This window comes from Lagopus muta, chromosome 5 (assembly GCF_023343835.1).
Source record: "Lagopus muta isolate bLagMut1 chromosome 5, bLagMut1 primary, whole genome shotgun sequence".
NCBI classification, from domain to species: Eukaryota; Metazoa; Chordata; class Aves; order Galliformes; family Phasianidae; genus Lagopus; species Lagopus muta.
The window spans coordinates 63,178,236-63,203,823 of NC_064437.1; the positions used below are offsets into that span (position 1 = coordinate 63,178,236).

A 25,588-nucleotide genomic window follows, 5' to 3' on the forward strand; every position below is an offset into this window, starting at 1 on the left:
TTGATGTCCCATGACTTGGATTAAACTTTATTCCCATTTTATAGATGTAAAAGGGCAAGGCAATAAAAGGAGAGATGCTTGACTGTACAAAGCAAGCAATTTAGGTTTCCATCCTTAAAAAAAAAAAAAAGAAAAAGAGAAAAAGGAAATGTTCTATCCATATCTTGAAGTTGCCCTCTGCAATTCATGCTTTTCCCAGGCTCTTGAGGCTTTGTCTCCATCAAGCAGCATTTTCTTTTCCTTTCTCCTCCTATGGGGATCCTGGGAAACAACCACTTGTGCTTGGAGGGCTCTCACAGATCAGAGCTTAAACCAGTCCAGCACTACTCCCTTTCTTCCTTTTATAATCAACATACCACGTCTGTAAGCAATTCTGCACTAAAGCTTACAATAAAAATGGAGGTCAATGTTTTGAAATATCTTTTTCTGTTGCAATTATGGCCTTTTACAATCAAAAATGTTAAAGTAGTAAAGAGGTACTCAGGAAAGTAAGCAACAGAACTTTGTATTCCATTACAAGCACTTAAATTGATTCAAATTCCTCTCTAAGGGAAGTGCTTTGGTGATTCTGTTTTCTTTCTTATGTATGTCGCTCACTTAATTTACAGTAATTTATAGGTCTTGATGTATCTCAATAACTCCTTCTCTACCAAACATGACAATGCTTGGCAATAAAAGGTTAAAATTCACTTTGCCCTCTGACTACAGCAGAAATACCTTTGCAAGCTAATGACTGTAACAGGCTGGTCTGTTCCCGAATAAACATTCTAGGGATTTCCTGAGGTGTTTTGTCTTTTCTTTCTTTTTTCTCATCTTTTTAATTGAGAGAATAGGAATTGGAGGGCACAGACAGCGTAGATGCTATTTCAGTCAAAAAAGAGTGCATGCTGTCCCTCTATATGCCTTTTAAAGTTAAGAAAAATACATTTACACAGCTTCTGGATATTCATTTTATAGAAAAAAAAAATCTTTAAAGCTTATCCAACTCATCTCCTCCTGCCAACTTTTCTCGCCAACTCTTTCCTAGTAATGCCAGTAAATGCCAAAAAAGTCTGGTTTAAACAATGTTTCTGTCTGTTGCAACCAAAAGAAAGGCACTTTCTGTTGGAGATACTCGGTTTAGGAATCCCACTTCTTCTTTCCTTTTGCTGAAAATGTACCCTGACCACACCAGCGTGGGCTGGAGGGAGCGTGCAGTGCTAAAACAGCAATATTCTAGAAGCAACTGAGGACAAAATTACACAGTTCCTCTTATTGGCTTTTCCCGCAACAGATTCATTTCCAGCAACTCCCTTCTCACTTAAAAAAGGCAGATGCAGTATCTGCCAAGGAAACGGCCCTTTTTGGGGCAGGGATACTACGGCTGTTTACATTAACACATCTCTGAGCTTTTGTCTCATCGTCATTTGCCAGGAGTCGAAGCAGACCTCCTTTAGCAGCGTCTCTTTTTCAGTACAAGATGTACTTAATGTGAAAACATCTAGGGAAAGATGATGGAATGGGTGAAACTGAAGTAAATAATGTCATCTGAGAGACACCAGTATAGGATTTCATCCAAGATTGCTGCCTGAAAGAGCCTGCCATCTCCAACACTCACACAAATGAAGTGTACCGGAAAATAGCATCCACCAGCATGCAAAAATTAGGCATCTCAATGAAGACCTGATCCTCCCCTAGCTCAACAGCAGCTTTGACATAAAACGTTTGCTCCTGTGCACAGCTAAGCAGGCTCAGGTTATGAATATCCTTCTCCCGAATATCCAAATTATATATGGGCTTCGATTTCAAGACACCATTTTTGAGCACCAGGAGGAGGTTAAGCACTGCAGAGGGCGATGGCTGCCAGGAAGGCTTTGGCAGGTTCACCCCAAAAAAGCCATTTCAGCACTGCATTGCTCAAGAGCTCTATAAAGGATGTAGTCAATGGGGAGAGCAAAGGGAAAGAAGATGCCTGCCAAGGAGCCGCCCAGTAGCTTCTGGTGGAGGGAGATGGCCAGAGTTGGAGAGGGAATGAGTTCATTCTGCAGAAACACTGACCCTAAGACAGAAGACACAATTCTCTGAGCACAGTTCAGACCTCAGAAGAAACAACAGACTTGCATTCTGGGACCTAGGGCAGTGAAGGGAAGGTCCATCACAAATGTGGAGGTGCAGAACTCATCTGAGCTCAGTGCATTTTGCTTTGCTGTGAAACAAGAGTGGTGACAAGACCTCTCCCCAGACTCAACATCCCCCTAAATCACTATTGAGCATCTAGATGCTCTACTGGTTGGGCAAACAAATGCTCCTGTGCCACCAGTATCACCAGTAGACTTGACATTACACTGACCAGAAACATCACAAGCACATTCTTGTGGGACAGGGATGAACTCAAGACTAGTAATACATCTACAGACCCTGGTGGCACCCTGCATGCATCATGCAAATTGAAAGGCATCCACAAACATCAACACAAGCATTTTGTCTCCTATCTTGCTGAGCTTCATCACTCCACCGTGCCATAAATCGCAATTGTTTTCTTAAATTAAGCTTTGATGGCTCAATAATACTTGGAAACTGTGTCCTCGAGGAAAAAAAAGCACAAAAGGGACACAACTTCCTCAGGATAGAAGCAAAATACAAACTTTCTGCTACCCAAAATGACTCTCTCTCTCTATACTCTCAAAATGACACAGATAATTTTTTACCTCAACTATATGCGCTTTTCAGAAATAATTGGTAGGATTTTTGGAAGTCATTCTTTCTCCTGAAAAATGGCAACACTTAAAATCCTTTTCACTGTCAAGATACTATGACCACCTTTAAAAAAAGGCTTATTATCAATTCTAATTATATTTTTCTTATCAAACTTTAAGCTGCACATTACCTCTATGATTTTTTTTGTTACAATTCTGAGGAATGAGAAATTCCCCATAGAAAAAGTAAATCACCCAGGGCTTGAGATAAATCACATTCAAATAGAATTATAATTCAACAACAAAAGCACCAAGCTTGTAACAATGGGACTTTGTGGATCTACCAGCTACATTTACCTCTTCATCCCTAAAATATACGTACATTGAGGACAATTCAATTTACTTCAGCTCCACAAGATAAGGGTCTCCATCACAGTGTGTGCCAATGGTTCTTATTTTCCATGGCAGTTCCCTTTAGTCCTTGGAAAGACCTCAAATCCCACTGCCACCACCCAGAGGGCCCCGTTCTGCGGGTCTGCTGCAGGGATTGCACTGCATTCAGCTCTACTCAAGGCAATTGCAGCGAGTGCTGAGAACAAGGGAGATTCTCCTTTTTCCTGTAAAAGGACGATCACGTGTTCATAGCTGGAAAGTAAAGCATTGTTTTACTCCAACACTGAAATTCATACCTTACGCTCACAAGATCTGTTGCAAGAGAGAACGAAATAGCCAAGTATAAGCTAAATTAATTCAATATGAAAGTGCCTCAGTACAAGCACTTCACAAAACTGGCATTCTACTGCTTAATTGCAAGGACTTAACTTTTGATTTCAGCACCACTTTAAAGGGTTACTGCACCATTAAGATCAAAACCTTTCTATTAGTTGTCTTCCCCCCCAAAAAAATTCCTATGCAAGAACCTCAGCCCCATCACCTTATGGAGGCAGATTCCTCAAGCCCTGATCTGAGACACTACCTCATTGCTGGTGGGCCATGTGCAGCAAGCAAGGAAAACGCTTCTGCAGAGCCCATGGCACACAATTGCTGGCAGTGGAGCTGGGCTGGTATGGGAGACAGCTCACCCAGGGCCATTACATCACAGCGATCCTCACTGGCCAAATATGACAAAATCCCTCCCGACAGCCCAGTGTGATGCAGTCTCATGGAAGGGAATTTCACCCTACAGAAGGCTCCAAAATGCCGAGGGGGTTGGGGTGGGGCAGACGGTTAATAAAAAGCTCCAGGTTTTCTCTGTATTGCAGTCTCCCTCCATGCTATCTGCTATTTATCTTGCGATTGAACTATCCCCACAGAACTTCACACACTGTATCACTTAAGCTAAAAATGAAATGGACCATTTTCTGGGACGAATCCCAATTGCTTAACACGTCCCAGGATGCCCAGGCGTCTCAGGCAGGAAATGAACACTGGTGTATCTCGTTGAAACTAGGGCACTGATTCAGTGCAGACAGAGGAAAGAATTTCCCTTACTCAATCAGCAACACGATGTTCTTATTGGTGGTCCCAGCTCCAGGAATTCACCAGACTCGCGGCTGCAGTAGAGATCAAGCAAGTCCCCAGAAACAGGATGCGTCTCCTGGCATTTTGTTTTTAATTTCTTAAATGAAATGATCAGAAGGAACGACTGGCTGAAGATGAGAGAGGTCTGGCTAAGAGGATGCGTTTCCCTTCGCAAGAACCCATCCTGCACAAAGCAAATGGAGAGGGGCAGCACTAAGCTGATTCGATCGCTCAGGGCTGGGGAGAACGTGGGCATTTCCATCCCACACCTCACTCCTGAATTAAACAAACATGGAGGAGTTATTAAATAAATGGCGCATTTCTGAACTAATTAATCCTCACAGTGGCCCTACAACGCAGGGCTGTACGTACAATAAAAAGCCAAAGAAATAACAGATTGTTTACTGGCTGTTGAATTAATGACTGCCAGGTTACTAATTAGAAGCTCAGGGGCAGATCTCCTGGAGAACTTCACTGAGGATCAGTGCAGTGTCTCACACTGCTGTGGCTGGCTGTGCCAAGCTGCATTCCCAGCTGATGACACAGCCCTAGCAGCATGCACAGCACTGCCTCTTGTATTCGGTACTCATGAGTCATAAAATTATGGAGAGCACTATAAATTCTGTTTATGCCTCTCTCTCTTAAGATATGTAAAACAACTATGTAAAAGAGCTCTGAAAGCTGTCCTCTCAGCCTTCAAAGCCTTGTTTAAGCAGCGCTGTATGATTCCCCTTAATACAATTGTCTGGAAGTCTAAACTTTGGTAATTATTTCAAATGAAAAAGAACAGCAGGAGGCTCTGTTGGAGGGAATATAAACAATTATCACTTGCACGAAGGCTATGCCAGTTATGAAATAAACTTGAATGGGCCTGCTCTTGAAAAGCCTGAGTACTACATTACTGATCCGACATGCAGGCCTCTTGGCTGTGCTTCATGCATCAAACACTGTGCATGAGCCACAAGCAAACTTGTGAGATGCAGCAAGAGGGGAAATCCCTCTACACTGGGGTATTCTGCTGGGTAACCTCATAGCAACACCAGGGGCAGTGCACACACAGAGCTCGGGGTGATGGGGCTGGTACAGGCTGCCCAAAGGGGCTGTGGATGCACCATCCTTGGAGATGCACAAGGCCAGGTTGGGTGGCAACACTTTCCACAGCAGGGACTTGGAACTGGATGATCAAGGTCTGCTCTAACCCAAGCCATTCTATAATTCTATGGCTGTACCAGCAGACCTGCCTCGTTAGTTCGCAAGGCAAAATGCAGTCCTGTAAGCACAAAAGGTGGGAACTAATGGGTAAGGCTCATCATTGCTTGGCAGTTTTCAGTAGATTCTCGAATCTTCAGCACAATTCTCTTGTTTTTTTTCTTTTTGTGTTTGTTTTTTTTTTGTTTTTAATTCAAAGTTTCTTCTTGTTCCTTCCAATTATTGTTCGTTTCAACGGCCATAAAACCTTTCCGTAGATGTTGGGTCAGGTCCTTACCATGCAGTCATGAAAAAAAAAATTTGAAAAGAATCAGTGCAACATCTGATAAATCTCAAGAACCATAAACATGACTAACAGCTGTCTGAGGACTCAATGCCTTTGAAGACAGTGGAGACTTTCACATGAGATTCAAGCAAGCAGTGTCCAAAATGACAATACCAATAATCAGACTTTTGATGATTATGAGAGCAATCCATAGCACAATGCTTCATGAACAAGGCAGGCAGAAAAGCTGCTGCTCTGAAAGCTCAATGGGACACAGTGCATGCTAAGCAGTAAAAATGGTAATATTCTGCCACTTCACATGCAGAATCCTTTGAGCTATGACAGCCATACAGTTAAAAAACAGAAGAAATATGCTCAAAGTATATATTTATAGATGGCCTTCAGCTTCAGCTTTGAATTTCTTTGCTAGAGTTAATATTCAAAGCATAACATAACACAAAGAGCACTGCTACAAAACAAGGATCTCTGTCTTCTCATCTTCCTCCATTTTTTTTGAAAGCATTTCTTTAAGATTACAATTTGCAAACCTGACTTACAGCAGCCAAAGGAAGGAAACTGAGTCACACCCACTTATTATTTTTAAGAAGTTACAGAGCAAAATTTGCTCATTTTCCCCTTTGCATGACCCAAGCTTAATGATGTGATGCCTTACGCATCATTCAAAAGCAGCCTGGACTGACAAGCTGCAAACTCAAAGCAACCTGATGGACTTTAGGGCTTTCAAGTTTTGTATACGGCTTTTCAGAAACCATACACAGCTCCGCACTGCATGGCTCTAGGTCCTTCAATACCTGCCCAGGTTCAGCTACACTCAGATTTACACTCAAAACTAAATGAATTGCAATCATATCCTGATCAGAGCATACATGTGTATTGAACAGTCTAATATTGCACTCAGATGAACACGAAGTCCAAAATCAAAGTTACATGCACGAGCACCGAAAAGACAGAGCATCACCCAGCAGGGAGAGTTGTACTCTTGTACACTTTCTTGTAAGCTTTTGGAAACCTCAGATGACTGAATACCATAAGATGCTCAGCCTGTGGTCATATTTGAGCCCTTGCAGGTGCTGGTGATGACATTACGGATGCTGCATGGCCACCACCAGAGAAAAAACAGAACTGCACTTGAGTGATGGGTGCCACCAGACCAAGGAAAGAAAAATCTGTGCTCATTTAGCACGACCTCAAGACTCTACTTTTACCTGCATAATTCATTGTATCTGCACAAAAACCCTTCAATTTCCCAGAAAATCCATGCATTTTAAGTTCTGGACCAAGCTCCAATTAGAGGAAAGAGCCAAGTTCACTGATGAGATGCGAGTCCATGAGAATGAACACCAGCTCAGGGCAATGTCACACGATGATGCACCCAAGCATTACAACCATCTTACATCTGCCCTGGAAGATCAGGTACCCAGCAGGGTTTCCCCATCGTTCAAACCTTTCAAATGCAGAAGGGAAGCCAAGAAACCCTGAACACCCACCTAACACTTGTGCCTACACAAGGAATGCGCTCCAAAGACCACACTAAGGCAGCAGCATTACCTGACCTTCAGTTCCTGTGATGCAGGGATCTGGCACACATTAACCAGTGTGTGTCCCTAACAGAGTGCAAGGATAAAAACTGAAGCCAAACAGATGGTCCTCTGAAAATCTTCCCTACAGTGTTCTGTGTACTAAAACATCACTTACCCAAGTCTCATCAAACTTGGCTTGGTTTTTAAGTCTCAAGCCAAGTTTGAAGAAAAATATTCAGCAGGGAACAAGTGGAGAAAAGAGTCTTTTTCCTGTATTTGAATAATATACAATTTTTTAAAACACTGTTCCAAACGTGGAAAAAAATTAAGAAAAGTAGAACCCAACTCTTTGGGTTCAGATCAAGCACCATGAAAAGAGTTGACACCAAATGCAGAACTATGAACAAGTGACAGAAATAAAGAGAAATGGAAAGGGAACTGGAACTAGCCATTAAGTATAAAGACCTATCAACACCTTCTATAATGCACACAAAGCCTCAAACAAGGAAATCACATCTGCATAGAATATGGGGCAGCTATTGTTTGAAAGGACATACAGACCTTGCAGACTTCAGCGTCCCGATTTTGCCATCAGATAGCCAACAATAGAGTTACTCATCAGTAGTCCCAAGTAGCAACAACTGGGTACTCAAATTAGCAGCCACTAATTTTAGCAGTGTGTGCAGGATTAGCAACAAAATATTATATCCAGTTAATGAAAGAATGGGACCGAGCACCACTCAAATAGTTCAGCTGAAAAGCTTTTTCCAAATTCAGCAGAAGATGCCAAGAGAGGAGTTAAGAATCATCAACTTGATGAATAAAGAAAACCTACACTCATTTCCATAGTTAATATATATGTTAAGCATATATCATAGAATCATAGAACGGCCTGGGTTTGATCTAGCTCCAACCCCCTGCTATGTGCAGGTCACCAACCAGCAGACCAGGCTGCCCAGAGGCACATCCAGCCTGGCCTTGAATGCCTCCAAGGATGGGGCATCCACAGCCTCCTTGGGCAACCTGCTCCAGTGTGTAACACAGACATTATCTTTTAAGTCCTTCAAACATTATGCCCTAAGTGTACTACAATAAAAGTAGGTTTCAGCTAAGTAAAATTTTTCCCTTGCCTTTCAGGAGCCCTAGTGAGCAGGATGGCGACTGTGTGAGCGATCAGCAGGACTGCTGTCAGCAGAAACATGGCCGGGCATTTTGCTTCTATTGTGCACAGCATAGGTGGCCCTCAAGAAGAAAGTCATTAGCTTAATAATAATTCATGACAGGCTCTGAAGGAGATATTCCAGCAGATAGCACTGTGACTCTTCTGGGGTAAATAAAAGGATGTTTTTATCCTCAGGATAGGAATGGAAGGGTACGCCACGTTAAATACCAGTGTGGTTTCTGAGGGACTAATTGTTAAGAAAGAGTATTTATGATCAGAGGACTGTAGAATGGGGCTTTCATTGAGAGGCAATTATCCATACACAAATAACTTTAATACTTTGGCATTTTTATAACCACTACATTATTTATTTTCCTATATATTCTATTGAAATACCATTCCCCTGGTTACGAGTACAAAGTACTTGGTACTTCTTTTTTTACTGCATTAAAATTAAATTAAAATAGAGGAACACTTCGAAATAAGCTGAGGAACAATAGGTCCTATTTAACCATCGAACACAACAGTATTTGGCTTTTGTGCTTTTGATCAATATTTATGTGACAAGCTATTCATTACTCTTCTCCTCCACCAGTTTAATGCTGTTGTTCTTCCCACAGCCTGATCTGCACTTTCATGTATTTAATTTATAACAGTTTCCATGGAAAAGAAGTATTCAAAGAAGAAAAAAAAAAGTGCTGATACAGCACGTGGATCTTTCTACCAAACCACAAATCTTTTCTAATGTTCATCTTAAACTGAAGGCAATTCTGGGAAACAAATTAATGATATAAATCATATTATCATTACTCACGTAAAGATACTCTGTTGTAACTCCTTCAGAGAGCTACAACGAGTCGCTGAAAGAACTCTGTATGGAGAACGCCTGTTCCTAATTAAATGACCTAAAAATAGAGTTGCATACATCTAGGACCAAGCCATCTGTGTTATCTCTCTAAGATAAGCCATTATACACCCACAATGATATCCCTTTCATCACTGCAGATACGCAGACTGAGGACTGGCCTTTCTCTCCAATTTAGGAGGGGGGAAAAGGAGCATGAAAGCAACTTTTTCACCCAGACAATCTATCTGAATGTCAGGTCTGTTGTTCTGAAATCTCTTCTCATATCTATTTCTGTCAGTCAGCTGCCCGACACAAAGCAGTAGCCAAGGAGGACTTCTCCACCAAACACCTTCCCAATGCAGCAAAGAAAGGCACTTCTAACGGGCAACTGGAGCTGTTTTCATGGTTACTATCTGTGTGTTTTAGTATTTCCACAATTAAAAAGTTTAACTTTCCTCTGCTTACACTGATGATTAAAAGAACAACGTTAAAAAGAAACCGGAACAACACTGTACCTAAAAATCTGGGTTAGAAAGGTCAGGAAAGAGACTCTCATGACATCTTTGGTGATAACAAAGGCAGCAGCAGCTTGTCTTAGAGTCTGAAGCTTTGGAGACAGAAAGCAGGCCTCTTCTCCTCAAAACAGCTTCCTATTTCATCAGCCAGTGGCTGAGGAAAAGGAGGAGAAAAGCTTATCAGAGTCTGTCAATGAAGCCATGTATGTTAACTTCATTAAAAGCACTGCTACCCTTCCACTTCTGCCATCAGAAATAAGAATACTACTTTACAGTAACATTCAATTTCTCGGCTTAGGAAAGTAAAAAATCATACGCTGCAGACCCTCTACTAAAATATATATACTTACAACAGCTACAATGAAGTACACACTTCATTTCCCCTTCCAGCTGAATACCTTGGAACAAAATAACAGCCACACAAAGACTAACCTTGGAATGAGTGCTGTTTGCTGGTCTCCACTGTTCTCCATTCAAAAGGAAGGGAACTGTTATCTCATAGTCCTTGGACTGGTCCTTCAGCATCTGCTGTCTCAAGGACTCCAACTTGCTGTCCACATTCTGACCTAGGAGAGGGAGAAGCACTTCATGTTAGGAGGGAGCAAGGTGCAAAAACCTGAAAGTTGTTATTTAAGGGACCTGGAAGTCCATTTCAAAAAGGGGATAATTCAGGAAAAGCATTAGACATTAAAACATCATGCTTTCATGCAGCTATTGTCCAAACCTACACAATGTTGTAGGAGAGCTGGGGTTCAGAGAGACAAGATTGGAGATGGTTACCATTTTCAATCATATGTCCTGTGCAAAGACTGCACAGAAAAGCCATAGAGTTGCTGCTGAGGGAACAGCAAACCAAGCCACACAGCATCTGAAATGCAGCTTTAAAACTATACAGAAGATTTTGGTTCCTACACTTTGAGATATAGAAAAGTTGCTTTTATTTATGAAGATGCTCATATATTACTTTCTGCTTTAACTAGAACTTCAGTATTGCTGTCAAGGGCCCTCGGAATGGTGTTCAACACTGCACAAAGACAGAACAAGATAAGGAGTAAAGACAGAGCACAAAGACAAGGGAGCTGGGACTCAACATCTGACTCAAAAATATAAAGAGTTATTGGCACCAGCTATTTAAAGCACTACTTTAATAAACATATTAGCACTTCACTTTTTCTTTTCATTGAAGGTGACAGCAGGGGAAATGCAATGAAACTGTCATTTCAGTGTCATCACTAAGACAGTAAGCAAGCTGCAGGGATTTAAGGGAGATAAGACTTTATCAGGACTATTTTTTCAGTAATTAAGGTAAGAAGTCAGTCTCATTTATTTCAGTCCCTTGGTTCCTCTTTTCCTTGTTCTTCCCAGACACAAGCATATTGGATCCAACCTACAGCAGCAGTGGCTGAAAGGAGGAAAGCATATGTGGGGTGTAACTGGTGACATACTTCCTCTAGAATAAACAGACCTGGCTGTGGCACAACACAAGCTCCAAAGAACAGATAACAATCCCAGACTTTCCCTGTGTCTTTCCCATTTCAGTAGAGTTGCCTGGTCTACATGCTTTGCAAGTCTGAGCCACTGAGCACAGAGGGAACAAGCCTGTTACAGGTGCCCAAATATTCCAGGTTGATTGCACATGACAGATTAACTGTTTTAATCCTAGGTACTTCATTACCCCCTAAACACTTTTTCATGTGTCATCTTACTCCACTAAATGTGGCAAGGTGTGGTTGCACTCCATTTCAACAAGTCTGAGCTGTGTACAGCAAAAGACTTAAGTATTCACTTGTCCTCATAGCTTCAGTGTTTCTATACAGACAGGCAGGAGATCATGAAATATCAAGAATCCCACAACATCAAGGATGCAGATTCACATTAGGAAAAATATATTCTGGAAGAGAATATAAATTCTCTCTGAAACAATTCCCTACTTCTACACGTCAGATGACTTCAGCCCGTACTATAATACCAAAAAGCTATTTGCATACAACATATATCAACTGTTTCTCCTCTCAGTAAGCATACTAATGGCATCATGCCTGTCAGAGCAAAGGGGCCTAAAAGAAATAAACCATAATACAGGATCTAGAAATGGTACTGAGCATGAATCTTGAGAAGACAAGGATGGTTTGCAGGAGCCACAAGAAAGTTGGAAGGCTGGTAGGGTTTATCACACTTGCCCTACCAACACTCTGAGCCCTCTGGAGCACTCAGATCCCGAGGATGAAGAATGTCCATGCAGAGAGAGGGTTCTTCCCCTGTTCCAGCAGAGCTTATTGATAGGCACTTAGCAGGATGCAATGCCAGCACAGGAGTGATAATCCAAACCCTGCAGATTAGGTTCACCTCACAGAGGGGTAGAGGATATCACCTCACCAGCCCAGGAGGGCCTAATTATTACTAATTATATCTATCTGGACAGCACAGATCATCACAGCCCTTTATTCTGATGATCAGCCATGAAGCTCCCTCACAGAGCACAAATTTATGAAGCATCTCTCAGAGAAATGAGAAAAGCTTGGCCCTAGCCCTGATTTCTTTTTCCTTTCTTGGCTCACTGGAGCAGTCTCAGCTCTATGAATCCAATGACTCAGGCTCTTCCATTATTTTACAGGATTTGCACTCTGCAAGCTCTGTGCAGCCGAGGCTTTAAGAACCCCTATGAGCACAATTCTCCTTCCACAGACACACTGTCTGCATCACTTCCACACAGCCCTACGCCATGGGCTGCAGCTAGATATCAGGAGGCTTCAGTCTTCTGCTATTCTACACGTGCAAGTTGCCTTTCCTATTAACTCCGTAAGTCATTAACATCACAGCACCACCCAAAACAGACAAAAAAAGGGGAGAGGGGAGACAGCATTCACAGACACACAGATCTATTACTCCCTCCTTACATGGCATGGGCTAACAAGTGTAACTGTGATGAAAATACCACGTGAAAAGTGAATCATGTCTACACAAAGTATGGTTTAGTATTGCCCCTCCTACTTCTACTATTTGGGAACACTTACACGACAGAGTGATGCTTCTGGTGCATGAAGAATAAGGTTACAATGAGCAAATTTAATCTTACACACATGCTTATTTATCTGCACAGTGGAAAATGCACGTTGCCTGCAAGTGTTGATAGTCTGGAGACAGACATCAAGACAGGTTTATGGGCGACAGTAATATCTTTATTGGGAAGCATAATTTATTTGGGGGAAACAGAACAGACATGCTTTAGGGCTTGCAAAATCTTCTGAAGCCATAGATTTATAAAATCCGAGATCAATTTCTGTCTGGATTCTCTCCTTTAGTCAAATGTTTTGCTGCTTGTCTGGATGCTGTTTTTGTTTAAATTACTGCAGGTGATAAAAATCACAGCTTTCTGCACAGATAGAGAAAACAATGCGGCCAGGTGATGTGGCCTCTCTCCCAAAAAGCACTCCAGCATGTGCCCAGCACTGCACATTTGCTCAGTTCCCAACTGTCCTTTGAGATGCTGTCAACAACAGGACCCAGACACACAAGTCTTGGATAGAGAAAGACACAAAAATCAGACAAAGGAGAAGAGTCCCAACAAGACAGGCTTAAAAAAAGAAAAAAAAAAAAAGAAAAAAAAAAGAGATAGATGTGGACATGCAGAAAAAAATAGAATAAACTTAAGTGCAGCCCCAGAGCAGCCCTGAATCTGAGCAGTGGTTTGGGCTTCCATGCAGGTGAGAGGGCTGCTGGCAGCTCTGCAGGGTTGAAGGCAATCACACAGCCCTTGCCCTGGGCCAAGTGGAAATCACCATTTATCCCAGTGAGGGACACTTCATCCAGTTTCCTGCACAATGACTGAATAAAACACACCTCCATTGCTCTGCTGCTTATGGGCTCAGAGCACCAGTGCAGCCCGCTCCAAAGGGCTTCCCAGGAGAGGAGCCCAATGCTCCTCTGTGCTAATGGAGGGTTTCCATCACCTTGGTCCCTTCCTACAAACTCCCAGTGCCATAGATATTACAGACACAGACACGCTGACTTTTCCTCTGCCACCCTTTGTCACTTCTATACATTTTCACTATGATTTCTTTGAAGCCGCAGCCATTAGAATTGTTTGAGTTACATTAATAATGAGGCCGTCTCTCTACAGGGACTCTTGGTATTACAACAGCATAAACAGCGTAATAATTGAAATTAGAGAATTTAGATTTCTGTAACATGTCATTAGAGGGGAAGAAAACCAGGCCATCGATATTGCCAGGCACTTTTATTGGAGCCAGGTTTCCTATCTCTTGTGTCACTCGCACCTTCTGACTCAAATACTCATTTTCCACTCCAGTGAAATTCCACATGGCTCCTCTTGATGCACGCTTGTCTCTCCCTTGTTCACATGGAAAACTTCACCACTGCATCAATCTGATCCCTATTTTTAGCCTGTACTGAAGGTAGTGCTTTTGATTCTGAAGCAGCCATAAGATTGCGTATTGCCCCTCATTCTTCTTCTCAATAATACAAAAGACAGTTTGTACAAATAGCAAGATGAGAAGATGTTATCTGTCAGACACTTTTGTGCTTCTTAGATATTTTTCATCTGCAATCTATATCTACAACTCCTCTTTGCACGTTATCGTGCAAGGACTTGTTGGCCAAGCACTTGAAAGAGTTGTCATCTTTTCCTTTGCATTTCAGTTCCCTCAAGCTGTGTGCAAAACTCCACGCACGTGATGTGACATCTCAGTTTAAGGGCCACTGCCTCCTGAAAAAGCCCAGACGCACTTCAGATTCCCCTCTACTTAAAATTAATAAGCTTTTAGTCAGGCCGCACAGTGTATTTCTCCTTATGATAAACAAAGAGACGAGTGCTCCCCAGCGCAGGCAGGACTGGATGAGATGAGCTGATGGAAAGGAGAGAGAGTTGCCTGGCATAGCACAGAGCCCAGCTCACATTGCTCATGCACAGCACACTGCAATAGATGGCTGAGCCAGTTCATATCCATCATCCATCTCTTCACCTATACAGGTTTACAAAGCCAAATCGTGGCACTCTGCCTCTTTCCTGTGCAGGCATTGGGAACACCACCTATGCTTCTCACCCCTGTCACTCCCACACAATGCCCTCAAGGCTCCAGGGACACCCAAGGGACCCCACATCCTCATCACCATCATCACCCATCCCAATGCCATGTGGGGTCCACCTGCAGCCCCACTCTTTCCCACTCCCACCCCTCATATTCTCTACCACAAAAATCAAGTAACAGCCAGAGGGGGAAAAAAAAAAACAACCAACAAACCACATTACTGAAGCCAAACATTGTCCAGGCACAGATCACAGTTTTTTTGCTGACATCATCCTTAAGAATGGTGGCTGCACCATTTGAAATGGGAATTGTAATAAACAGTGGCTCATTAATATAACAGTAAGTCAAATTAGACTAATGTATAATGATAAATATGGGAGTGCTGCAAAATAAAACATACTGTGAACACCAGTGCGCAAAGGTTAAAGAAAGGAAGATTTGCATGGGGCATGAGAAGGAGTAATTTGCCTTAAAAGTCAACTGTTTTTCTCAGATTCAACACTAAACATGTCCATAAAAACAAGAACCAAAAATCAGAAGTCCCACCAGACTAATTCCTTCCCATCACACTGCTAACAGCACTTAGCTTCAGAAAGGGCTGCACAGTGTGCCAGCTTCTGCCCTCATCTGTGCGTGAACACAAAGGATGGGCAAGGGTTGGCTGAGCATAAAATATAAGCCTCATCCCCCACTGTAAAGCTTGTCTTAGTTCAGAGCCACAGATGACTTTTTACCCTAATCTTTGCACATCTAGGCAGTACATCAATTCTCTTCACAAAGTCTGGTAAGACTGCTCCTTCCACAGCCTGCCTTGAAAAAACAGGTTATTTTTTTTTTTTAAAGCCATATAATGACACACTAAGTTTCTCTTGTTTTTTAACTCCACCCTGACTCCCAAACCCAAGACCTCCAGCATGTGAACACAAGGCACTTTCAGCACACATTCCATACACCTCCCTGGGCATGAGCCCTGACCTCTCCTCCACTTTGCAAAATTACTCCTTGTTCACCAAATCTTTGGAACATCAGAAGTAAGCAGAGGTCTTCAATGAATCTGAAGACAGGCAGCAGCTAGAGGACTTGAGACATTTCCAAATTTAATGTTCTGTTCAAAGAATCATAAAACCATCAAGGTTGGAGAAAACCTCCAAGACCATCCAGTCCAGCCATCCACCTACCACCAGTATTTCCCACTAAACCACGTCCCTCAGTACAACATCTAAATGTTCCTTGAACACCTCCAGGGTTGGTGACTCCATAACTCCCCGGGCAGCCCATTCCAGGGCCCGACCCCTATTTCAGAGAAGTTTTTCCTAGTATCCAACCTGAACCTCCTCTGGAGGGACCTCTCATTATATTGCTGGTGTAACTCTATAACATGATGGAAAGCACAGCAATGAAGTAGGGTGGCACAGCCCCAGGCTGGAGAAAGTGAGGACGTACCCAAACACAGCAGCTGTAGACACAAAAACAAAGGAAAAAAAGCTGTTTACCTTTAAAAGATTTCAGGTAGGAAGAATCTCCAGCAAAATACTCATGCCTCCACTGCCAGCCCTTAAATGAGGTCTGGGAAGAGGTGGATCCTGGCTCCAGCCCTTCTGGTCAATCAGCTGCACCTGAGCTCTCCCGGGTTGGCCCTGCCTTCCACCAGGTGCTCAATCACTGCTTCAGGCTGTGACTCAGCATTTCCACTACAGCTGGTCACACAGGAGAAGATGTTGACCCCCACCTTGCTACAACTGCCCTTCAGGAGTTGCATAGAGCAGTAATGCCTACCCTGAGCCTCCTCTTCTTCAGGCTGAACAATCCTAGCTCCCTTAGCCGCTCCTCATAAGCCTTGTGCTCCAGACTCCTCACCAGCTTCGCTGTCCTTCTCTGGACATGCTCCAGGATCTCAATGCCTTTCTTGTAATGAGGGACCCAAACCTGCATGCAGCGCTCGAGGTGCAGAGCTCTTTCTGTATCTAACACTCTGTGTCCGGCTGGTTGGGTGCAGCTGTGCAGAGTGCCCATGCTGTGCACACCTGATCCTTCGCACCCACAGCTCAGCTGAGAAATAGGAGCTTGAGACACACTGATCCCTCTAACACACAGCACCACAAACATGCTTTTTCATACTCCAGCTTTATAAATTGAAGAACTGTCTCCTGTCATCGCTTGTTCTTCCAGGAGCTATTCCCTTCCTAAACCCCATTCTGCCTGATGTGCAACAGGAAGCAGCCCCCTCCCCCATGACATCCTATAAACTGGGGAAAGCCATCAGGGCAGTGTTTTAACCTGGACAGAGCAGTGAGCATTTCCAAGAGAAGGACACTTGCTGCTTGGCAGCACAGTCAGCAACGCCGTGCCACCAGCTGAGCAAACCAATGACACATTTGAAGGCAAAAAAGAGAGAGAGATGGGGAAAATAAAAAGGGAAAAACAAAATGTTCATTGTGGAACATACCCCCTAAGCAGTTGGATCATCTTAATCTTCAAGCTTCTGTAATACAACTGTTGGGAGGCTCTAAGTCTGTGCACAATAAAGTGCTTTATTCGGGGAACCGTATGACTCCATCAGTCATTCCAGCACATGTTTGGCACGAATTGAAAGTGAAAAGCATAGCTAAGTCAAATATTTCAGAACTGAACTTGTCTTTCTAACACACATGGTTTATATATTGGTGTAATATCTATATAACTTTTCAGTTCTCATATACAGCAATGTCATGGCTAAAATACAAAATGATGTCTGCTGCACTCGGCAGCATCGCGCTCCTCTGGAGTTAGCACATGTCAAAAAGCCATTTGCTGGAAAATTAAAAGGGAACGATCACACTTGACAGGTCCTCAAGAAAAGCTTAGAAATAGCTTTTGTTCATTCTAATTTTTGAATGTCTGCTCCCCAAATCGGGATGCTGCACCACTCTCAGCTGTAACAAAGCCAGGACAGGCAGTTCCTTCCCAGGTGTGCACCCAATATTGCTCTCCTCTGTTTGCAGATGAAATACTGCTCATCACCCACAGTCACTCCAGCTGATGCAAATGAGATTACAGCAATCTTGGGAGAGCATAGTGTGATTAAAGCAGAAATAATGTGAGGAGGATTTGGGTTCTCGTTACACAAAATACATATTGAAATGCACTCAAGGAGAGAAGCCAATATATCTCAATGTCTTCCCTGTTCTCCAAAAAAAAAACGTGACAAACGGGGTTTCGAGAACAACGTTTGCAATTGACTGCAGGAGGGGGCAGAGAGACTGCAGGGCATTTCAGATGGTGAAAACCAAGCTTCATTGCTGCGTGTAGAATATATCCATATACTTTATTTGGGAAACAGCTGTCCAGTCTCATTTGAGATGTTATTTTGTTTGACTGAAGAATTACTATTCGGATCAGTCTGAAGAAAGAACTGTATTTTTTCTTTTTCTAGAAGAGAATATTTTGAAATTTGGGAAATATACGCCAGAGAATCACTGACCTAGAGGGCATTTTGGCACACCTGGTGATGGGTGGGAACCAGAGGTCCCCATGGAAGAGCCCAGCAATGAGTGTTTGCAGCAAAGGGCAAATCATAAATGCCAGATTCAGACCCAAAGCAGCTTTGAAAAGGAAGCAATATAATCCACAATGATTGTTTGATGATAATGGCTTTGGAGAACTTTTGTCCTCTTACTGGAAATCCCATCTTAAGTGCACTTCGTTTCCAAGTCATGATGCACACCATTAAAAATGACCTGGTCATCCTCTCTGATAAAAACAAACAGGAAAGGACTAACAAGAGGTAAAAAATACTAAGGGTTGCACCCTGCTTTTCCAACAGGTATCTCCAGGATGCCACAATGAAGGATGCTCTATCTGAACTCAACACCCTCCTGGCACAGGCACTACTGGGACACATCATCTTCTTCCTGATCTGCTGCCCCTTCCCCAAAGGATCCCAGTCCCAGAGATTCTCACTCCAGTTACAAACTCAGCCTTGCACCCTTCAGCATCAGAGAGACAGTGCCTAAAGTATCACCTATTCAGGTAGAGAAATAATAACCTGTGCTTTACGAGAACAGATGCAACCAAGCCACAGAGCTCTGATATCAAAGAAAACATATTCACTTCTCAGTGATGAGTCCACATCGTTGCAAAAAAATCCAGGTCCAGCATTCCTATCCAGCTGCTCCCTTCCAAAGAAAGACTGCTTGCCATTGAATTAAGTTCAAAATTACTCCCCAATATACAATTTCCTCTCAGTCTTTTAGAAGGTACCGGACAATCCTTTCTTTCCAATGATTTAATAGCCTCCCCCACTGAACACAAGGAATCCTTAGTGTAACCGTATTGAGGAGTGTTCTTTCCTGCATACAATATACAATCACCAGTGAATAAAGTTACTGAGTGGGAGTTTCGGTTTTGCCCATCACATGCACACAAATCGCTCATTCAGATGTTCCCTGAGAAATGGCACTGAAAGCAGAGCAAACCCAGCTGAAGCAAATTTCAGTGCTAATTTAGGTAAATGTTCACAGGAAACCATCTGTGGTTCTTTTCTGGTAAAGGGGCTACTGAGCTGGGGAGCTCGTATCCATCATCATTTTTTGTTTGTAAGGGAAATACCTGCTCCGTGCATTATACAATGCAGGACAAAGAAAAATGAAATGCACCCATATTGAGCTATCACTGAATTTTATCATCCACCTTTCAAACAATAGAAAGAACCATGAGAACTGAGAGTTGCTTAATGCTTTTGAGGCCAGCTAACCTGCTCTGGTCCACACGTGCAGCCTTGTGACAAATGCCATTGGCACTGGATAGGTCCATCACTGACAACTTTGACACCTTTGGGAATAATGAACATTTATTTTTATTGTTTCCTCAGGGCAGGGAGAACATCCAGGATACCTTTCCATGCCACCAGCACCAGCAAGCCCTCAGATCCTTTCAGGCAGGGTTCACGAATAGCCCCAGAGGTTAAGCTAACACCAGGCTGCACAAAGGAACCAGATCCACGCAGCCCATTTATCTCTGGGCTGAATTGCCCTCCTCTGCTGATGGAACTGAGGCTCTTCACCCCATGACAAAGTGCATTGGTGCATACAGACAGCACTGCCAGATGCAGATACTGCTGATGCCCAGCTCCACGTGTGGCCATGCCTATGTGCTCACCACATTTAATGGAGCATTACGATGAAGCTCAGAAGTAATTTTCTTTTTTTATGTGGCTACATCAAAACAAAACCCCATAACACTTGAATTTGGTAGTGTTCATGTTCTGATGTATTCAGGAAATATCTGTCATGCATGAAGTCTATCACTTTCTCCTAATCATCTATTTTCAAAATTAGAGAACATGCAGAAGCAAGAAAACAGCCAACTTTCACCACTGTCAGAAAGTTTTTCAGTTTACTTATCTGACAAATGCTACTACACTGGATTCGTGAGCACCAATGCTACTTCTTTTAACCAAAATTGCAGAATAAACTTGTTAAATCATAGAGTCATTGCTTTGGGATAAGAAAGGACATGTTCATCCAACTGATGACTTTGTGACATCCATCATGTGGCAGATGACCCACTCCAACCCAACACTTCTCATCTTGTTAGCAACAGCAGTGGTGTTTATATGCAGCATAAAAAAAACCAAAACTATTAATTAAGCAACACAAAGGGATTTAATAGAGGAATAAGCATTTCTGATTAGGTGATGCAGCTGGTCAGGTCACTTCTGAAGCACCAAATGCCAACACAACATTTGGTATCAATGCGTTCTTGAACTCCTGAGTGACACTAAATACCCAATGCTGAGTATATTCTTTTCAGCAAGCAACATTAGGCCTCTCCCACTGCTAGTGAAAGGGGAAAAAGATTGTCCAGCAGCAAAAAAGACAGGTAAAAATCAGTGCAAGAATGAAAAATCCTAGGAGCCCAAATGCCTGGGGGCACATGCCCCAAGTTAGTGGGTGTTACGTGTCCGTAGGGCTGCTTAAGTCATGCCACTACTGATAGGAGAATGCATGCTCTTCACAGCTTATACAACAGTCAAATAACAAGATTTTATGTCTTTTCCTTAAGAAAAAGCTTTGCACATACTTTGGCTGCATACTGCTAACTCAAACCCTTCGTGCACCTCCAGTATTTGTGGTGCTGCTGTACCACTGCCTGGAGCCAGGTGTGAATTCACAGACATTAAGGTGACTCTGCAGTTTAATATCATAATTAGACAAGGCTTCTCCTGATAATGTTAGCACTCAGCTCAGTAATGGATCTCCTAATAGTAACTTCGCCAGCTGACACACCATGAAAGACAATCACAAGCATAAAAATGCAGGTAAGAAAATAAAATACCAAAAAAAGGCATAAAAGCATTATTTTGAGATGACGACAGTGATAGATATAAGACTGGTCAGAGTTACAAACATCACCAGTTCCTTCTGATGGTCACCAAAATCACCCTGGGGATAAACAAAGCCTCCAGGATCGGGAGTCTACTGAAAAACACCACTTCTCCTCGGTTATTATGTGATCCTTTTATCAAAGGGTATGGATTTAATACAGACCAGAAAATCACAGAAGCCTTTGGCTTGGCAGGAACCCAAGACCATCGGATGGCTTGGGTTGGAAGGAACCTCAGAGATCGCCCAATTCCAACCCTCCAGCAACGGGCAGAGTCGCCCCCCAGCAGATCAGGCCACCCAAGGTCCCATCCAGCCTGGCCTTGAACTCCTCCAGGGATAGGGCACCCACAGCTTCTCACCTAGTCCAGCTCTGCTGCTGTGTTTTGTTCCTCCAGAAACAACAGGGATTGTCCTCCGTACTGCACTGTCCCCTCCATAACCAGCAGCAGCCCTACAGCACACCAATCCAAGCCACGTGTTTCAGTTTGCCATAGAGTTGCCCTGGACGCTATACAGGGGCTAAGAGCAGCCTCTGCAGATGTGACTTAGGCCATGGGCACTGTAAAATGTTGTGCACTTGAATACTGACAAAAGGAAACCCAGCTGGGCTCTGGGAAAGTGCACTGGCAGCATGAGATGTGTTAAGAGCACAGTGATAAATCTGTCAGGATTAGGATGTGAGAGGTCTGACCAAGGCTGGTTGGAGGACCAAATCGGCTCTCACATGAATTCAGTTTTTTAAAAACAGAATTTCATGATCAAAAGCATCGCTGGCAGCTGACAGTGGAAGCAACAGATAAACATGGAAAGCAGCCCAAAATGGAGCCGTGAGGTTGGGGATGCTCGGTGCGTCTGGATGGCGACCTTCCCAAAAATCTCAAGGAAAGCAAGAGGTGAGAAAACATCAGCAGCAAGCCGGCGGCTCGCCAGGGAGCGGAGAGCTAATGATGCGAACACGATGGGAAGAGTGGGCATAATGTCCTCAGCTGGTGTATTTTGGCAGGGATCTACGGAGCCCTGCGGGCAGGGCAGCCCGTGCCAGGCTGTCTGCAGGGGAGCAGATAGGGATAATCGTCAGACAAGGAGGTGATTATACACAGACCATAAATATCTGCCGCACACGCTTGGACAGTGTGAAAAAAGACAGCGTTTGAAATGAGCTCAAAGTATGTGGGAGAGATCAGCCCTGAAGTGAGAGACAGGGAAAGATACCTCTGTAATTTGTTCCTGCTACGGTCAACGCGGTTGAGATCAGCAGCAAAAATACAAGAAATCTGGCAGAAAAGTTATTTTAATGGAAGGTAAAGAATTTTGGATTGCAATTTTAGGATTTTCTCTTTTCCCGCTGCTCTGCCAGCTAATACCCAATACCTTAAAGAGATTTAGGAGGCTTCCCAACATGCACTGATGTGGAGTTTGCCTTCATACACCATCTCTTCCACTGCCTGCAGATACACAAAGACCTCGATTCTGCAAAAGCTTATACAGAGATTGAAATTTAGGCATCTGACTAAACCTATGAGATTAGATCTTATCCTTCTAGATACCCTCCATCAGGATAACAAAGCAGAATCAGCTTTGCTGTCTTGCCGAGGCCAACACTGCAGTTAGCTCTCCATGCTGTCCACAAGGACACTCGAGGCAATAACCACGAGCTGGCAATTTTGGCAGCTGGAAAACACAATTGTGAAGCTGGAATAATTGGAAAAGGAATTCACTCTGAAAGGCGAGGCTACTCTAATTTTTCTAGCTGTAACCCAGTAATTTCTATCCGAGATTGGAATGGCCACCAGGGCAGCCCCACGGGACTTGTGCCTCTTGCTTTTCCAACAATCACATCTCAAAACTGATTTTGGAGGCATTTCACAAGGGAGACGCTTGTCTTATCACTATTTGTAAGGGACTTCTTTTGCACCTTTGTCTCCAAGCTCGCTGAGGAGCACTGATGGACAAGTCCTGGTCAAGGGTTAAGAAATCCTTTGTCTAAAGGACACAGATGGACAAGTTCAGGCAAGTGCTGGTCAAAGCTGGGGAGATCTTTTGTCTGAAGATTTGCAGGTGTAGGCAACGAGAGAGAGAGATAATTAGCAGCTTAATGGCCGGGAAGCAGTCTTTTGTGCGGGCTCATCTCGAGGGATATAACCATCGCAGGGGTGCTGCTCTTAGCAAAGTGCCTAGGAGTGCCACGTTGGCAGAAGAAGGAGGATAAAAAAGGGATGGGGGATGTCCTGGCAGCACTGCACAGTGCAAACACTGGGTTCGGGGCAGCTGAAGCAGATGTGCAGGGCTGCCAGGTGCCCAGGGGGATGTGAGCCAGCACAGCCAAGGGCACTGTTTGTCACCAGGCAGCCCTGCTGGGCCCAGCAGGTGGCTATGGCTTTCAGCACCTCTGCCACCAAGAAAGCAGTGAGGCTGAAGCAGTTCTCTACTTCCACAAGGGGGAAAAAAAAAAAGAAGAAAGAAGAAAAGTTATGAAGGGAGAGGATGCCTAAATCCAGCCGAGCTGCAACAGTCATTGGACACCACTGCTGCTCAACACCTGCCATCAGGACGCAAAACAGATGGACACTTCCCAGAGAGCATCAGTGCAAATGCAACCTTAGAAACTCAGCTCTTTAGGAATCCCATAATGCAGGTCATAGGGTTTCCACACCACTCATCATTTCTCTCTCTCATCTCAGTGCTAGATCCAATCTCAGTGTTAGACCCAAGCCACCCACCTCCTTAATTTCCCTTTAATTTCACTGCAGGGTCACCCATTTGGGGTATGCTCATATCTCCATTGTTGTGAGTACACGAAGCAGCCCACCCCAAAGCTCCCAGGCACAGCCAGCTGCACCCTGCAACAAACTGCTTTGGTGCAAGGTGAGAAATACAAGCGCTGAACAGAAGTTCAGTTCCACACCAAGGCAAAGCAAAGCTTCTCATCCTGTTAATCCATAACATAAATCATAGAATCACATAATCATGAAGATTAGAAAAGACTTCTAGGATCCCCAACCCTAGCCCATCCCCATCACTGCCTACATCCCTCAGTGCCGGATCTCTGCTCCTGAGCACCTCCAGGGATGATGACCTCCCTGCTCCCCAGGCAGCTGTTCCAATGCCTCACTGTTCTTTTGGAGAAGAAATTATTCCTAATACCCGACCTGACACCCTCCCGGAGCAGCATTAGGCCATCACCTCTCATCTTAAGTAATCAATTAAATGCATTAACTTCCTCTGCCCACCCTGGGATTTCAGGCTGAAGCATCCCCATATCCTTCCCCTAGCAAACACAGTCCCGGGGAAAGTCACCGTGCATAAACGTGGAGACAACCAAACATTTACAGAGCTTAAAGTTACAAAGAACAAAAGTTTGGAGCAACACTCAGAGACCCACGCACAGCTAAGCGCTGCTCCGTGCATTTACGAGAGGATCTCTCCCCTTCTCTCTGCCACAAGAAATCTGCACTGTCAGCTGCGGCTGAACGGCAGGAGGAGGACGGGGCTGCGACCCACGCAGGTCTCCCAGCAGCCGCAGCCCCGCTCCCGGCCGTGCTCACACGGGATGAAGCCAAATCCCACCAGTAGGGCAGCTCCTGCCCCGGCGCTGGGCTGGGAAGCACCGAACCCAAACCCGTTCGCTGTTCTGCCTTTCCCCACCCCCTGCCCGGGGCCCGGGGAGCGGAACGGGGAGCGAAGTTGGGGGGGGGGAACGCGGGAGTTCCGCACGCACAGCGCCCGGCACCGCGGGGCTCCGGGACGGGGAGCGGCGCCTGGAAATGGAGCTGGGGCTGAGGAAGGGCTGCAAACCCTCTCCGCGTCCGCCTGCGGATCTCGGGGACTTACCTCGCGCTCGGGGTGATGCTAGGAGCAGCGCGCTGAGGCTCAGCAGCAGCACGGAGGGGCGCGGAGCGGGGGAGCGCTGCCGCTCCGCACGGAGACGCTTTGACATCTTAGCCTGGACTGAGGGAGACAAACTTTCATCAGCTGGGGCTGGAGAACAGCCCCATCATATACAGTTACAGAGAGGAGCGAGCCGGGACTCAGGATGTGAGAGATTTCCTGCATGCAGTTAACTCCAAACCCCTCCTGCTCCTGCATCAGCCGCTGATGAGTTGGGCTCTGCTTTCTTAGGAAAAAAAAAAAAAAAAAAGTTTGGTGCTTTTTTTTTTTTTTTTTTTTCCCTCCGTTTAAAGAGTCCCCCTCTCTCTATTTATTTATTTATATTTTTTTTTGGCAAGGCTAATTCTGTTGACCAAACGAACCGACCGGCCGGGCTGGGCTGCGCTCCCCGCACCGAACAGCTGAGCCCCGCACGCTGCTGGCACCGCCCCCCCGCACCGCACCGCAGCTGCCCGGCTTCCCCCATTCCCCCAGCGCTGTGCTTTAAGTACCCAGCAACACACACGCAGAGCTGCCAGATACATTTGTTCAAATCTTCCTCCTTCACGTGAT

At 44.3% G+C, this 25,588-nt stretch overlaps 1 protein-coding gene across 3 annotated transcripts in view; it reads right to left on the reverse strand.

The window, feature by feature from the left end:
• ADAM12 (ADAM metallopeptidase domain 12) overlaps positions 1-25,210 on the reverse strand; it is a 169,272-nt gene extending 144,062 nt beyond the window's left edge. For 2 of the 3 annotated variants that reach the window (XM_048945733.1, XM_048945732.1), the window contains exons 1-2: positions 24,980-25,210; positions 10,168-10,301 (exon numbers count right to left, since the gene is read on the reverse strand). In XM_048945733.1, coding sequence (XP_048801690.1) covers positions 10,168-10,301; positions 24,980-25,085 — 240 coding nt within the window. In that variant the 5' untranslated portion in view covers positions 25,086-25,210. Of the gene's footprint in view, positions 1-10,167; positions 10,302-16,276; positions 16,316-24,979 lie in introns of those variants that run through there. The other variant, XM_048945734.1, reaches the window with a different exon arrangement.
• Positions 25,211-25,588: the final 378 nt, after the last annotated feature.